This window comes from Anolis sagrei, chromosome 1 (assembly GCF_037176765.1).
Source record: "Anolis sagrei isolate rAnoSag1 chromosome 1, rAnoSag1.mat, whole genome shotgun sequence".
In the NCBI taxonomy this organism is placed as follows: Eukaryota; Metazoa; Chordata; class Lepidosauria; order Squamata; family Dactyloidae; genus Anolis; species Anolis sagrei.
The window spans coordinates 214,761,262-214,779,014 of record NC_090021.1 but is presented as its reverse complement, the minus strand read 5'-3'; the positions used below and the strand labels follow the sequence as shown (position 1 = coordinate 214,779,014).

General features: G+C 45.1%; 1 protein-coding gene across 3 annotated transcripts in view; it reads right to left on the bottom strand.

Annotated features, from left to right (window-relative positions):
• The window catches only part of NCKAP5 (NCK associated protein 5), a 797,184-nt gene that overhangs the window by 624,374 nt on the left and 155,057 nt on the right, over positions 1–17,753 (bottom strand). Inside the window, exon 1 of one of the 3 annotated variants that reach the window (XM_060775800.2) lies at positions 14,380–14,585. The exons of the other annotated variants lie outside the window; for them this stretch is intronic. Coding sequence (XP_060631783.2) covers positions 14,380–14,421 — 42 coding nt within the window. The 5' untranslated portion in view covers positions 14,422–14,585. Of the gene's footprint in view, positions 1–14,379; positions 14,586–17,753 lie in introns of those variants that run through there. 3 annotated transcript variants of the gene reach the window in all.

Below are 17,753 nucleotides of genomic sequence, written 5' to 3'. Positions count from 1 at the left end.
GAACCATGGATGATGGGACTTGCAGTTCCATCACTCACATTCTGAGACCGCTGTTAACTTCATCCAATGACTGGTCAGGACCAAACTTGGCATATAGACCTCTCATGACCCACTTTACGTCCTGGTGTGGTTTGGCCAGGGATGGACCATGGATTATGGGACTTGCAGTACCTTTGCTCAATTCTTGAGAACACTGCAACCCTCATCCAATTACCGATACAGACCATACTTGGCACACTGAGTCTCCATGACACACTCTACATCCTGGTGCAGTTTGGAGGAGGATGCACCATGGACGATGGGACTTGCAATACTTGCACTCCTTTTCTAAGACCAATACAACTGCCAACAATGATGGATCAGGACCACAATTCACACTGAGAGCCCGCATGACCCACTCTACATCCTGGTGCTGCTTGGAGGAGGATGGACCATGGATGATGGGACTTCCAGTACCTTCACTCACATTCTGAGACCTCTGAGAACCTCATCCAATGACTGATCAAGACCAAAGTCGGCACACAGAGCCCCCATAACCCATTCTACATCCTGATGCTGTTTCAAGCATGATGGACCATGGATGATGGGACTTGAAGTACCTCCACTCACTTCCCAAGGCTGCTGCAACCCTCATCTAATGACCGATCAGGACCAAACTTGGCACACAGAGCCCTCGTGACCCACTCTACATCCCAATGCTGTTTGGAGGAGGACGGACAATGAATGATGGGACTTGCAGTACCTTCACATACTTCCTGAAACCACAGTGACACTCATCCAAATACCAATAAAGACCAAACTTGGCACAGAGAGTCCCCATGGCCAACTCAATATTCTGGTGAGGTTTGGAGGAGAACAGAGTATGGATGATGGGACTTCAAGTACCTCCACTCACTTCCCAAGACTTCTGCACCACTCATCTAATGACCAATCAAGACCAAACTTGGCACGCAGAGCTCCCATGACCAACTCTCCATCCTGGAGCAGTTTGGAGGCGGATGGACACAGATGATGGGACTTGCAGTACCTTCACTAACTTCCTGAGACCATTGCAAGCCATATAAATAACTGATAAAGACCAACCTTGATACACAATTCCTTTCTCAAATAACCCGGGCAGTGCCGGGTCCCCAAGCTAGTATGTTATATACCATAGTAATGCATGTCTCCATGACAGGGAAATAACTTGTGACTATTAGGCTACATACAGACATCCACAACATACATATGCACATACACATATACCACACTTTTATTTGTTCACTCTGCTCAAGATGGAAACATTCTTTAAAATAGAGTAAAGCAATAATAACAATTACATTTTAAAATCCACACAATTCAAATAATCCCCCAACAGCCATAAAAGTAGTTTGAAAACCAAGGACCATGCAAAACGATACACTGTTGGCAGCCTGCCAGGAACTCAACAGGGATGAAACTATCCACTCTCCCCTTGGGAGAGATTTCTACAACCAAAGTGCATCTGTAGTGTAATTTCTATTTCATGTATTCATCAGCCTAGTTTCGTGGGTCAATAGGATAACAACCGGCCCTTTCTTGAGGGCCTCAGTTTCAAGCAGGGTCAGATGGAAGAAGACCACCTTCAGATATCATAGCCTCAAGTCATTTAAGGCTTTGTAGATCAAAATCAACAAGTTATGTCAGGATTATAATCAACATGGAAGCCTGTGTAGTTGGTAAATGCTGAAATGTTGTTTCTAAAGCACATAACAGCATGGTTACTTCATTTTGCCCTGTCTCTAACTTTTATTCCTCAAGGGCAGCCCCATTCAGAGGCAGTGATGGGTCCATTATTATAGTCTAAATGAGAGATAAAATACGGTATATGGGCAAAGGCATTCCTAGTAATACCAGCCATGTGATCTTTCAAGAGCAATAGTGGGTCCAATAGAATTTCAAGATGAAACAGTCTTTCGGAAGCAATGCACCCCTATGAATTGAAAAGTGATAGAGTTGAGTATCATCGGCACAGATCCACTTTGTGTAGATATTTGACAACACAGGCAGTTGTCTGTTCCTAGTATCCAAACCAGATCTGAACCTCAACTGAAATAGATCTAAGTCACCAGTTTCATTCAAGAAAGCCTGCAGCTGTGCCATGAGCGCTCAGTGTTGCTGAGATCCAGGGATTTCTTTAACTCTTTTGAAAGAAACTGGAATATGAACCTTTTCCAAAGAGGCATCCACAACCTCCACCACCCATTTTCCCAAGTTTTCTCTCACAGTTCTGATCAGCCAGGAATTATATGGATCTTAGCTAAGTCAGAACAATATGGCTACATCACTATCATGAAAACGGAGAGTATGTCATCAAAACTCAGTCCATCATAATCTACCCTCAATGTGTATACCAAGTATGGATAGATATTGTTCTGGAACAGCTGTTCCAGGAGCTCCAGATTTATTTGCTGTGTTTAAATGTTTGTGTGCAATCCCATGCTTGGGATTTTGCAGCAGGGGGTTTCCTGTTATAATTTGCATTTATAGGGTAGGCCACCTGCCAATTATAGTTAGGATTCCTGGTCCCGCCCCTTTGTTGCTTTTTGGAGGGAAGGGAGCCTTTTCCAGTCAGTCACAGAAAGGTTAGCCAATGTATAGGATGTGTTTACTTCCCTGTACAAAGGCTTCAACCTTTAAGAGCTCCAGGGAAAGAACACCAGGGAAGCATTCCCATAGCTTTAAGGGTCTCCGAAGAACTCCAGGGATTCCTTTTTACAGCCTTGGGAGTTTCCAGGAAGACAGCCAACTCTAAAGAACATCCATTGCCTGTCTGGTAGGTCCTCTCAGTGTTTCGAGAAGCAGTTCGGCCTGGCAGAGGAGCCCACACCAGCGGGGGTTGGATTTTAGTTAGCCTTGGGAGAAGTTAAAAAGGGGAATTTTCCTTTGAAGAAAGTTATGCGGACAAGTTTGAGAGAGCTGATACCTTACCAAGAAAGCTTTACAATTTCTGTTTGATTCATTAATAAAAGACTTTGTTGTACCTTTTAAGCCACTTGAAGATTCCTTCTGTAAAGGAAGCCTCTGAGAAATTTTCCTAGTGTCCCTGGCTTCCCGCTGGGTAAAGGTTACACATCCTATATCTAAAGTCAACTAGCTATAGGCCCAGCGGCGACAGAACATTAAAGGTTGGAGCCGGTGGCTTCTGCCACCCGGGAGGACAGAAAAGGACTTTTAGAGTTACAAACATTGTATAAAGAAGCCTGTACCAGCCATTTCAAGCCTTTATTACCAGCATCCATCTGTGTGTGTCTGAGGAGTTTCGGCCATCTTGAAGAGGAGCCCATCTGTTCATGCTTCTTCATTTTCGGCCATTTTGGAAGACCAGAAGGGAGGGGCTGACAGCCTCCTTCTTTGCTTCAGCTCTCTTCCCACCATTTTGAAGATCTACTCAGTTTGCAAGTTGCTACATTTCTCCTCCAGCTTTTGCACAGCAGGTCTGCATGGAACTGCAACATTCTTCCAGTCCTTTCTAAAGTATCTACATAGCAAGCTCTGCTAGGTCCTGCTACAGTTTCCAGCAGAAGCAAGCTTTCCCGCTCTTTTGAAACAAGCCTTGTTTCTGCTTTGCCTTTCAGATTTCTGGAAAGGGGTTTTTTTGCAATCGCTTTTGGCTTTGTACAGCCTTTCAGCAAGAGTTTGATGTTCATTTGAATTATTGCGTCTGCTATGTTTATTCTCTGCCTTAAAGTATTAGGTTTTGAGTGTTTGCAATTGCATTGGTTTAATTGCCTGCTCTATCTGTAATACCTGCATTATTACACTGACTGCTTTATTACTGCATGCTCTATCGCCTGCTCTTTTTGCTTATGATTGCATTCTATATTGTGTGTTCTATTGACTGTTGGTTATTGATATACTGATTGCTGCACTTGCTATTTTATCTGTATTTTTACGTTGTTTGGGCAATCTGCTGTCATGGCTCACATCTCAGGTTCCTCAAAGGCTTTAAGTGCGCAGAGCAGTCAGGGAGGTGCTTCTGGCCAAAGCAAGCACAGCCACACCAGCAGGAGGCATAGCAGCAGACATGGCTCCGCGTCAGGATCGTCTGTCTCCAGAAGTAGCTCTTCATCTATGGCAGCCTTTTACAACAGGGAAACAAGGCGTCTCAAACTGCAAGAAAAAATCCTAGAAGCAGAAGCTGAGGCCGCAGCGGCAGACCTAAGCCTGAACTTCGAGCGGGCTCAACTAGAGTTAGAGGCGAACCAAAAGCAGTCACAAGCCGAGTTAGAGGCGAAATTAAAGTTGTCGCGCATCCAGCAGGAGGCAGCGCAGAAAAGAGTCCGTGCCGACATCTTGGCAAAGGCGCTGCAAGGAGAACTGTCTCAAGAAAATGTCAACCGTTTGCCAACACCTCCAACCACGCCTCTTCTGCCAGCCCACGTTGGTTTCCAAGATGGCAAGCTGGTGCATGCGGACAGCGACATCGCGCCACACAGGCTGGTCAAGCAATTCAGGGCCAGGAGCCCACAGCCATCAACTCAGGTACCAAAGCCTAGCCCAGAAATCAGAGTGTCACCCATTCCTGAGGCCACAGGTGTTCCTTGGAATGGACCTTCTACATTTCAGAAGAACTTCACCTTTACCCCTGACCAAACACCCCTTCCGTTCCTTCAGACTCCTCAGTCGCAGTTTGAGTCTTTGTTTAGGAACCCGAGAAAGGATTTGAGGGACAAAGGTGTGGAGAAATTCTCTGACCGGCCAGAAGATTTCCTACTTTGGAAAAAGACTTTTCAGCGAGCCATTCAGAGTTTAAGACTCTCCTCTGAGGAACAATTGACTCTTTTGATCGCCTGGCTTGGTCCAGTATCAGCTCAGCAGGTGAGAAGGATTTTCTCCGCTCTCATCGATCAACCAGACAGAGCGTTGGACACTGCATGGACGAGGCTTGATCAGCGCTACGGGTCCAGTACCCAAATTGAAGCCTCACTGATGGACAGACTTCATAAGTTCCCAGTGCTCAAACCAAAACACTTTGAACAGCTTTGGGACTTGTCAGACTTATTGATTGAGCTTCAGTCTGCCAAGGGAAACCCACAACTTCCAGGGTTTGCCTGTCTGGACCAACACCTGTCCCAAACTGCCATCATCCAGAAGCTGCCATTCTCCTTACAAGAAGAGTGGGGCAAAGAAGTCTTCAGATTCAAACAGGCCAACCATCAGGTCTACCCACAGTTCACCCATCTTGTGGACTTTGTTACAAATGCAGCCATGCAACTCAATGACCCACAGACGGGATTTCCAACTCTTTATGGGACTCCAAGGACGGACAGGCCCATTAAAGACCCTAAGAAACCTGCAGATAGTGGCACCAAAAGAAACATCGCCGTCAAGTCCACGGAGACCAACTCATCTCCAGCTGACTCCAAGGATGTTTTGTGCCCACTGCATGCAAAGCCCCACAGTTTGGCCGACTGCAGGAAGTTTGCCAAGAAGCCTCACGCAGTCAAGGTTGAGATCCTCAAGAAGTCCAGGATCTGCTTCAGGTGCTGCGGTGCAACTCCCCACCAGTCAAAGTCATGCAAAGAAAAGGTGAAGTGCGAGGTGTGCCAATCCGAAAAGCATTGCTCAGCCATGCATGACAAGGATTTCATGCCCTCCAAGGTCAAGAGCGGGGCCACCAGTCAACGCTCCCCAGAAGATTCAGCTGGACCTTCATCGGGCACTGAGGCACCCTCTGTGGCCTGCACACAGCTGTGCGGAAGCCCAAAGAAAACTAGGATTTGCCACCCCATTTGTTTGGCAGAGGTTTTTCCTGCCAGCAATTTTGTCTCAAGTCTTTCTCAACCATTTGAGTGGCTTCTGTTGAATGGGCTGCTGAAGCATTTAATTTTGAAGGCACAGTATGGTGGCAACAAAGAGAGGAATGTTTTCCATTGAAATAAGCTGGGCTGCCAGATTTCATGGCAATCTTCCTTTGAAGCAAGGGATATTGGAAACATCACTCCATCCACAGTCCAGATATTTCATGAATCAGCTTAGATAACATTGTGCACAACTGAGACCTAATTCGCAGCAGGTTTTCTAATCCTTTTCTTCTGGCTTAAGTTCCATAGAAAGACATGTTTCTCCATGTAAGTACTTAAAAGCAGAGGGAGTAGTAACTTGCTGCTCCGTAGAGATCAGACTTGCTGGTTGATGGGGTGGAATACAGTACATGTCCTTTGCCTGGGTGCTGAGAAGTAAAAGTAAAACAGCAGGACTGTTTCATTTCTATTGACTATAAAAGCAGCACTAGGGATTCCTCTATGAATGCTATCAGTGGATTGCTATTGCAAGTAAGTACTAAAGACTGGAGGGTACAAAGGACATGTGATAGTTATATGAAAGGCATGTACAAAGAACAAAAAGTTATTACCTGTTTTATCCTTCACTTGCTACATCACCTCAGAGTTTTCTCTCCATGAGACAACTTTTACTTTTGCACTTAAACCAATGTCATTTTCTGTAAATCTATATAAAAATGAAAGTTTGTATGTGTGTGAGTGAAGGATTTCAAATTCCATATAGCATTGCGACTCTCACTAACAATGGATCTAGACCAAACTTGGCACACAGACCCCCTATGACAAACAGAAAATATTGGCTAGGTCTTGGGGGGGGGGGGGGGTTTGACCCTAACATTTGGGACTTATAGTTCACTCGCATCCTGAGAGGATTCTGAGAACTGCCTTGAGTCCCTTCCGGGTTGAGAAAAGCAAGGTAGAAATGTCATGAATAAATAAACCTAACCAATGATGGATCTGGATCAAACATGGAATGCATACCTGATATGCCCAACTTTGAATACTGGTGAGATTTGGAGGGAATTGACTTTAGAGGTTGGGAGTTATAGTTCACCCACATCCACTGAGCACTGTGCACCTAACTGACAACAGATCTTGACCAACCATGGCACACATACTCAACATCACCAATTTTGAATACTGGTGGGCCTGATCCAACATGATGGGAGTTGTAATTTCCCCTGTAACCAGAGAGCCCTGTAACCCCCACCAATGATGGATCTGGAGCAAACTTGACACCAACAGAAAATACTAGAGCAGTTTGAGGGGACTGACCCAGCATGAGGGGACTGACCCAGCATGATGGGACTTGTAGTTCACCCTGCATCTAGAAAACAACCCCCATGACCAACAGAACATACTGGAGTGGTTTATGGTAACTGACTCATCTTGATGGGAGTCTGCACCTAAACACCATTGCAGACCCCACCAATAACGGATCTGGACCAAATTTGGCACACAGAACTCCCATGATCAACAGAACATATTGGAGGAGGTTTTTTTTGGGGGGGGGGCAGCATGGTGAGAGTTGTAGTTCACTCTGAATCCAGAGAGCACTGTGAACCCCACCGATGATGGATCACGACCAAACTTGGGGCACATACTCAACATGGCCAACTTTAAGTACTGCTGGGGTTTAAGAGGGTTAACCTGGCATTATGTGAATTGTATTTATTTATTTATTTATTTAGTACACTTGTATACCGCTAATATCTCAGCCTGTGCGGCGACTCATTGCGGTTTACAGCATATTTAAAAATACAATATTCACTTTAAAAATATAAAATAAAATATAAAAATACATACATATACATACATAGTATTGGGCCACCAATACAGACCGGAACATCTCATAGTTAAAGTCGTAATCCAATTCGTTATCCTTGATTGCTAGTCCATGATCAAAACATCATCACATCGGAATTAGTTGAAAACTTGCTCGAACATCCAAGTTTTCAGTTTTTTCCGAAATGCCATTAGCGAGGTGGCTGATCTTATTTCAGTAGGGAGGGCATTCCAAAGCCGGGGGGCCACCACAGAAAAGGCCCTATCTCTCGTTCCCGCAAGCCGCACTTGTGAAGCAGGCGGGATGGAGAGAAGGGCTTCTCCTGAAGATCTTAGGGTCCTGGTGGGCTGATAGGCCGAGATACGTTCGGATAGGTATGTAGGGCCAGAACCGTTAGGGCTTTAAAGGTCAAAGCCAGCACTTTGAATTGGGCTCGGTAGCTAATCGGTAGCCAGTGGAGCTGGTACAGCAGAGGAGTTGTATGCTCCCTGCGCCCTGCTCCTGTTAATACCATGGCTGCCGCCCGTTGGACTAATTGGAGCTTCCGGGCCGTCTTCAAAGGCAACCCCACGTAGAGAGCGTTGCAGTAGTCAAGGCGGGATGTAACCAGAGCGTGGACTACCGTGGCCAAGTCAGACTTCCCAAGGTACGGTCGCAGTTGGCGCACGAGTCTTAACTGTGCGAATGCTCCCCTGGTCACCGCCGAAACCTGGGGATCCAGGCTCAGCGATGAGTCCAGGATCACACCCAAACTGCGAACCTGTGTCTTCAGGGGGAGTGCGACCCCGTCTAACACAGGCTGTAACCCTATACCCTGTTCGGCCCTGCGACTGACCAGGAGTACCTCTGTCTTGTCTGGATTCAATTTCAATTTGTTCGCCCCCATCCAGACCGTCACAGCGGCCAAGCACCGGTTCAGGACCTCGACAGCCTCCTTAGTAGCAGGTGGGAAGGAGTGACAGAGCTGGACATCATCTGCGTACAGATGACACCGCACTCCGAAACTCCGGATGATCTCGCCCAGCGGCTTCATGTAGATGTTAAACAACATGGGGGACAGTATTGAACCCTGAGGAACCCCACAAAACAAAGGTTGTGGGGTAGAACAGGAGTCCCCCAGTGACACCTTCTGAGACCGACCCTCGAGGAATGACCGGAGCCACTGCAGAGAAGTACCTCCGAGACCCATTCCCGCGAGGCGTCCCAGAAGGATACCGTGGTCGACGGTATCGAAGGCCGCTGAGAGGTCAAGTAGCACCAACAGGGACACACTCCCCCTGTCGAGCTCCCGACGGAGATCATCCACTAAGGCGACCAAGGCTGTCTCGGTACCGTGTCCCGGCCTAAAGCCAGACTGTGCCGGGTCTAGATAATCCGTGTCTACCAAGAATGCCTGGAGTTGTGAGGCCACCACACGTTCCATGACTTTGCCCAAAAAGGGAAGATTGGAAACAGGCCGATAGTTTACCAATTGAGTGGGGTCCAGTGATGGTTTCTTCAACAGCGGTTTTATCACAGCTTGCTTTAAGCTGGCTGGAAAAATGCCTTCCCGAAGGGAGGCATTAACCACCACCTTAACCCACTCGGCCAATCCCCCTCTGGCCTCCTTTAGAAGCCAGGATGGGCAGGGGTCTAGGATGCATGTGGTAGCTCTCATTCCTCCAAACACCTTGTCCACATCCTCGGTTTGAACCAATTGAAATGAATCCATCAAAATCGGACAAGCAGATGCTCGTGTTACATCCTCAGAGACTGCCGTTAATATGGTGTCCAGTCCAGAGCGGATCAAAGCGACTTTGTCTGTAAAGAACCGAGCAAAAGCTTCACAGCGAGCTGCCGCGTCATCAGGGCACCCATCCTGAATGGTGGGTTTTAAAAGGCCTCTGACAACTCGGAACAGTTCAGCCGGACGGTTCTTTGCAGACGCAATAGTGGCCGCAAAGAAAGTTTTCTTTGCGGCTCTTATTGCCGCGGCATATGACCCTAAAAAGGACACAAACCGTGTTCGGTTTGGCTCGCTCGGATCCGAACGCCACACGCTCTCTAGTTCCCTCTTCTTTCGCTTCAACACCGCCAGCTCCTCAGTAAACCAAGGAGCTGGTTTAGTTCGGCTACTTGAGAGGGGACGTTCTGGAGCAATCGTGTCTATTGCCCTGGTCATCTCCCCATTCCAGAGAGCGACCAGGGCATCAACAGGATCACCAACCGAGGTGGTGGGGAAATCCCCAAGAGCCATCAGGAATCCTTCCGGATCCATAAGCCTCCTGGGGCGGACCAATTTAATAGGTCCTCCACCTCTGCGGAGGTTAGGGGGCGCAGTAAGTCTAAAGCTGACCAGGTGGTGGTCGGTCCATGGCAACGGAGAGATTGATAACTCCTCAACACCGCCACCTTCCTCCCATCCCTGGCAGAAAACCAAGTCCAATGTATGTCCAGCACTGTGGGTGGGGCCAGATACTTGTTGGGACAGACCCATGGTCGCCATGGTAGACATGAAGTCCTGAGCCGCTCCCGTTAGGGCAGCCTTGGCGTGGACGTTGAAGTCCCCAGCACAAGCAGCCGTTGGGACTCCAATGCCAGGTCCGAGACTACCCCCGCTAGCTCAGGTAGGGAGACTGTAGTGCAGCGAGGTGGACGGTACACTAGCAGAATCCCTAATCTGTCCCGGTCACCCACCCTCAGGTGGACGCATTCAAAATTTGTTGACTGCGGGATGGGGGTCCTGGTCAGAGAAATGGAATCTCTATAGACTACTGCAACCCCGCCTCCCCGCCCTCCGGATCTCGGTTGATGCTGCACAGAGAACCCGGGTGGACAAAGCTGGGTCAAGTTTACACCTCCAGCTTCGTCCAGCCAGGTCTCTGTGATGCACGCCAGATCTGCCCGTTCATCCAGGATTAAATCCTGGATGAAAGTTGTTTTACCATTGACAGATCTGGCGTTCAACAGCACCACTTTCAATCCTGAGGGACCGCCATCCTGGTTATACCTACTTACCGTATCAGGAGACCGATTTGGGATTACTAATGTTGTTCCACGTTCCCTAGGCCGAATTAAAGGTCTCCTTTTCCCGTATCTCCCCTTCCCCACCACGACTTCTATGGGGGCTCCTCGGTTAACGGAAGCCTCCCCCTCCTCCATGACGCATTTGATGCTTATAATAATAAACCAAGGATCATTGCGGTTTGCATGCCATGTTACAGTTTCAGTTTGCCATAGCTTTGCCTTCCAAGTGGTCTTCGGTCCTGTTAGGCTGTATTCGAGTTCCCTCGTGCTATTCCATTTCTTCTTACCCACATATGCAATTAGCAACCAAATTAACAGATGCCAAGAAGTAGATGGTGGCATGAGTAGTAATTGTTAAGCACAGTCAGGGCAGGGTTAAGCTGTTGAAATACAGATGAAAACTTATTTCAGCACAACACAGTAGTACAACAAATAAATGCGATGGCTTAAATTAACCCAAGGTGTTAACTAAAGTGCGTCATGGAGGCCTGATTCAACACTAGCTGTATCAATCGAATTAAAGTGCTATAGTTGGTTAAGTGCACAAAGAAGTAGTTTAAAGTGCTAATGGCATAAAGTGCAAGATCACAACAATTAATAAAATACACGATGTAACCAACTGGTCATGGAATCAAGATTAGTTAGCAACCATCAGGAACGGTCAGCACAAATTAAGATGGTCAACATAGACTACAATAATAGTCAATAAAAGCAGAGGTAATTGGCACCGTCAAGAATGATTAGCACACTCAAAAATAGATAGCATGGTTAAGAAAGATTAACGTGCTAAAGCTCATATAAAATAATAGTCCACTGATGTAATAGGTTAAGGTGCTGATAGTATAAATGCTAGTAACCCACAAAATTGGAGACAATGAGATGCCGGAAGATGGCAATAATTAAACCAAAACAAGGATGGCCCACACGGTTTTCCGGATTTGGTGGGTTGCCCGGCGAGATGATAAAAACTCGAGCAATGGCGGCGGATTACTCCCAAAGGGATGGAGGAGCTGGGGCGCTGGAAAACGGCAGATCAGCGAACCGGCGCAATGAAGAACTCCCTCGAACGCCAGGCTGGACGTCCTTAATTGTTGGGCCGGAGCCGGAGCCGGAACGCCGGGCTGATGACCGAGCACCGGGTGGGTGACAGGAAGGGACGACCAAGTGTCCGGCAGAGCCGGGGCCAACGCGTCGGGCCACGGCAGGCAGCAAGCACACGGGAGACCGGCGCGCCAGAGATCGATGCGCCGGAGGCCCAACCAAGCGCCAAGTCGAACGGCAGCAACTGGGGCCGCGAAGGGTTGGCGGGGCAGGCGCGCCAAGGACCACAGCAACAGTTCCACAACGGAGGCCCTGCAGGACACCAGGCCAGAGGCACTAGCGGCCGATGGAATCGAGGCCAAACGCCGGCTGGGGTTATTGAAGGGTCGCGTCAATTGCCGCGGTAGCAGCACCGGCTGGGCAGGGGGCTACTCACCCTTCACAGCTCCCTGAGAAGGGGAAGGCTCCCACCGTGGCCTTAGCTACGATGATGGTGGTGGCAGTGTCAGCAGCAATGGCGGCAGCAGCTCTCACCCGGTTGCTTGTCCCCTCCCGGGGGCAGCTCTGCCGCGGCCCAATCGGATGGCAGAGTGGCGGTAAAGGCCCAGCTGGAACACGTGGCGCTCGCGGCGGCGGCCTCAGAGGCGGCTTTGGCAACAGCACAGGCCCTGACACGTCCCTCCTCAGCACTCTGAGGAGGGGATGGACTCTGGCAGCAATTTCGCTGCGGCAAGGGCGGCCGCAGCAGCGGCAACAACAGCGGTCTGTCTGTCTATCTCCTCTCGGTCTCCAGCACTGAGTTCTCAAGAAGTAGCTACACAAATAGATGTCAAAGGAGCAACTTCGTAGGAGTAGCTCCAAGCACTGAGTTCTCCAGAAGCAGCTACACCAATAGATATCGAAGGAGCAACTTCGCAGGAGTAGCTCCAAGCACTGAGTTCTCCAAGCACTGAGTCCACCCACATCCTACTGTACCAAGCATCTCTATTTCTACTGTCCTCTTCCTGTTTGTTTAATGTTTCCTCTACTTGACGCTCATCAAATCATGTAATGTCTTTTTTCACTTCCTCATTCTTCTGAGTAATTCTCACCATTATGTCCTCTATCCATCCTATGAAGGATTCATATTTCACAACTAGTACTAAAGTGAGTTAAGAGTTTACTTTGTTCAATGGCTGAGGTCTTAGTTCAAATTGCTCTTTTTTCAAAGCTAATGTCCCATTAAAATACTATTAGTCCATTCCCGCCCCCTGACCCTCCTACCCCCAAATTTTGTTACATGCTTTTAAGTAAGAAAATGTACTTTATAAATTTTTTAAAAAATAGCTGAATACCTCTCAATTGTCCCTGCAATTGCCCAAGAGAACACCATTCCCAAAGGTTTCAAAATCCCAGCAGGCTGAATGTGATCACTCTTCATTCTCATCTTCTGCACTTGACTTCAAGTGAGTTTTTAAAAATCTTCGAGAGACTCATGTTATCTTACCTCAAACTGGGATGCAAATCTTTGTAAATTTGATTTTTGTAAGAGAGAACAAATAATTTTGCTAGTTCTTCCTTAGTATGAGCAACTCAACAAATCACTAATTTCCCACACAAAATACAGGATTTATGTACAGAAAGTAGGTCTGCATAGTATTGTTTTCTGTTCAGAAAGGGTTGTTTTCTACATGTGGGCACACATACACATCCATTCTCACATCTTTTGTTTCATGAAAAGTAAGGACTAAATGGCAAATCCCCACTCTTCCACAATTTTCCTCATCAGGGTTTCCCAACAACTATTTTTCTGACATTACTGAATATTCTTTTTATCCTGAATCAAGAATTTGTACATTTGCGAGGCCTCCAGGGCATTTCAGAGACATAAAGTCTGAATGCTTGAAAATGTGAATAGCTGACATTTGCACAACAGAAAAAAAAAATACTTTAGTTAGTAGGAAAAAATGCAGAATCTAGCATTAATGCATCAATAAATAAATCCTCACAGGAGGCAAAATGCATTAAAATGTACACGCATAACATGTCTTGTTACCCAATTCATAATAATATTGGTATAAAAAGATGGTGGAATTTGGAGAAACATAACACAATTCAAACAGATTTTTGCATTGCTAGGTTTTCTGCATTGTTTCTTTTTTATTTCCAGAATAAATATCCTAAGAAAATGGCTTCTTCCAAAATTTTCTTTTCCACATAAATTATTTTAGGAACAAATTAGGGAGAGTTAGCAATCACATTTGTTGGTCACATATTTGCCATGTTCATGTTTAAAGTAGGACTTAAATCTAATTTTCACGAGGGTTATGTCCAGGTGGAAACAGCCAAACTCTCAACTTTGCTCCTCAAGGGACAATTTGCTTTGGTATTTTCTTACCAGTCCTTCACTGATACAGTAAGGGAACTCAACTTGGGTTGTAAGTGGATTGAAGCAGCTTCCATGAATGTAACATCAGAAAGGAAGATAGAAGATAGTTCAGATCCCTTCACTTGTGTGTTTTATAAAATTAAACCTGCCCCAAATTCACTTTAGATGAGAATGGGTGGTGCATGCAAATAAACAAAAGATGACAATTTCACACCAAGGCAAAAGAAAGCTTTTTAGCACTCCATCAAGTCACAAACTATCTGATTCTGGTCAAATCCTTCTGTCTTAGTTCTAACTCCCACTCTATACAAACAAATTCACAGCACGTCACAGACATTTTAATGTACATTCAAAAATCCCAGCACCAGACTTACCATTTGACCTTGAACAAGATGTTCCTCAATTAACATCAGCATACAGAAGTCGCAGAACAAGAGAGTTGAATAGGTGTTGCAGAACTACAGCTGGGGAGATTTTTTCAGACTACCTTTTTGAGAGGGGACAGTTGTCCCTTATCAGGCACCACACAATGCAGGTGACACTTTCATTTATTACTCTTCAGATCATCTGCCCCAGTTTTTTTCCCAGCTGCCTCAGTTCTCTCTTAAGCCTTTTGTTCCTAGAACTAAAATGCAGCTCTTACCAGATGTCTCTCCCATATGGAATTATCCAAACATATCTCCTATAACAACAAGGTACTTTATATTTAGCATGCAATTCTAAATTGGCTTTAGCATGGGGTACTAAACTGTTATGTAGCATGTGATGCTATTGTATTTTTAATTATTGTTCTTAAAAGGAGTGGAATTTCTTGAAATCACCTTTTTAATAACACAAATTTCCGAGCAGGTTATTACTAATACTGTATAGTGGTTGCTATTAATCACATCACAGAAAAGGATTGCTGTGTGTTAGATTTATGATCTGTGATATATTTTCTGGCTGTGATACCATCTATCCATTAGGATTACATGATGCCACATGTCACTTTGTCAGGAAGGCATGGTTTAGAGAATTTCATTTTGTACTTTCAGATGACATTAATGAATACAAAGCAGCAATGATGATAATCCACAATTCAATTCCAATAAAACCTTCGCATAAGAACTTTACAGAATGGTAAGCAACTAATAATAAAAAGAGTAATGTCAAATACTGACTGGGCTTTCTAAAAAAGTAAATATATTTATTCCTCGGTCAAGCCTCATGGAAATATTAAATGGGCATTTGAATGCAGCATTGGTCCTTCAGACTCAGAAAATCAGAAGCACCTGAGTGGAAGCTTCTTGTTTTGTCTTTGCTATTCTAGTGATAGCTGTACTTCTGCTGGATCCCATTGTTTCTGGGAGGACTGATTTCCCAGTCTTCTCTCTAAAGAATTTTTTAAAAACCCAAAATGAACCATATTTTGCAAAACCCAGTTTGAAAAGTGAAAATGAGATGGTTCTAGTACCTTTGATTGTTATGTAGAAAGGAATTTTTAGCAGTGTTGCTTGTGATCTAGTAAATGCCAAGCAACACCTTTTGAAATTCCCCTTTCCTTACAGTCATTAAAGGTACAGGAGGTCTTTCCAATTTTCACTGTGGCAGCCCTAGCTTCAGATGGCTGCTGGAGGAGACAGACAGGAGAAAGTCCCCATTGCATTGTTGGTTGGGGTCTAGGGGCCCTTCCAGACAGGCCCTATATCCCAAGATCTGATCCCAGGTTTTCTGTTTTAAACTAGATTATATGAGTCCACACTGCCGGATAATCTGGGATAAACATAAAACTTGGGATATAGGACCTGTCTGGAAGGGCCCTGGGTCTACTTCAGTGGTTCTCAACCTATGGGTCCCCAGGTGTTTTGGCCTACAACTCCCAGAAATCCCAGCCAGTTTACTAGCTGTTAGGATTTCTGGGATTTGAAGGCCAAAACATCTGAGGACCCACAGGTTGGGAACCATTGGCATAAATGAAGCCTATTTGTTGTGGTCATTCTTTTATATGTCATAAAAATGAATCTGATATTATAGCATAAAAAGAGGTCTAGGTCCCTCTGAAATCACTAAGACATACTAGGTATTCATTGGGTTTTTTGTTATTCATTCGTTCAGTCATTTCCGACTCTTCGTGACTTCATGGACAGGCCCACGCCAGAGCTCCCTGTCGGCCGTCACCACCCCCAGATCCTTCAAGGTCAATCCAGTCACTCACAAATCCTATTGATTTCAGTAGGAACTGTTGTAAAGATTATTAAGTCTGATTCCAACACAACAGCCTCAATTAAATAATCCATCAGTGTAGCACTGCGGTTCTCAACCTGTGAGTGCCCACGAAGACTGCAGAATTTAACTTCTCTTTTCCCATAAATAATCACCTTTTGTGATTAATCACGACAGGTAAATTCCATACCTATTTGACCTATTCGGGAAGTATGGTATTATTATTATTATTATTATTATTATTATATACTTCTTTTACTTAATTTACATATATGATGCTTTCTACTTGTTTTTCCAGTGCAGTGTATAGCAAAGCAAAAATGTGCATTTGAGAGGCATTTGCACTGTATAATTAATGCAGTTTGGTACCACTTTAATTGCTATGGCTCAATGCTATGGATTCATGGGAATTTTACATTTACAAGATCTTTAGCCTTCTCTGCCAAAGAGTGCTGATGCCTCACCAAGCTATATCTTCGATGATGAAAAACAAATGTGCCCAAAGTATTTTGTTCAAATGCTTTTGTGCAAAGCACTGCCAATTGTGGAAAGACAATATGCATTTATGCAATATTATATTTTAGACAAAATATATTTTGAGGCAAAAAAAAATCACAAAAAGTGCAACATTATACATAAACATTGCAAATACTAGAAACTCTGAACAACCTCAAATGGTTGAGACACAATTTCTCATCAGTGATGACAACCTTTATGAATAATTACCGTTCCAGTATATAAAATCCATTTATACTCTTGGGAATTCCATTTATGCAACTGGTAATTGTATGAAAGCCACTTCATGTAGTTTAGATCTTTTCAACAGACAATGCAGAAGGATTACACAGAAAAGACAATGTACTCCTAAAAAATCCTATTGCAATAGGTAATCACTTTTCTGTATGCCTTTGATACAACTGTGAAAATGACAGAAGGAGTCCAGCTGGTACTACTTAGTGATCAATGTTGGCCTGAGGACTGGTTGTTTATTCCTAAAATGCATAGTATTGTGTGCATCAAAAATATCTTCTTACAAATGTTCCTAGAATTCATAGAGAAAGTGCTGTAGGTCTCTAATGGAACCTAAAGGCCTGAGAGGCTATTTCAGATTTCCGTGGGGAGGGACAACATTAATCATTGTCCCAAACATAATGGAGATGTTTGTCTGTTCCTCCCCCACCTTAAATAGCATCCTTGCTCCAGGCATTGAAAACAAAGAAAAGATGTGTGTGTATTGTACTTTGAGACATAGGGTTCATTCTCCTGGAATGACCTGTAAAAGCAAATTACACTCTCCTTAATGGTGTGGATGGGTAGAAAGGGGAGAAGATACATAAACAGGTTAGTCTGGGAATACAGTGGTTACTGATCCTCCATCTTTATTTGAGGTCAGTGGGTTTAGAATCTGGATAATTATTTGAAGATGACAATACAAACAAAGGGAAAACTGGTTTGGGGGCATGAGTATGCAGTCAAGAAGAAACTGCCAACCCCCCCCCCCCCATACACACCCCTATTGTGTGGAGGTGAGAGAGGTTGCTCCTGG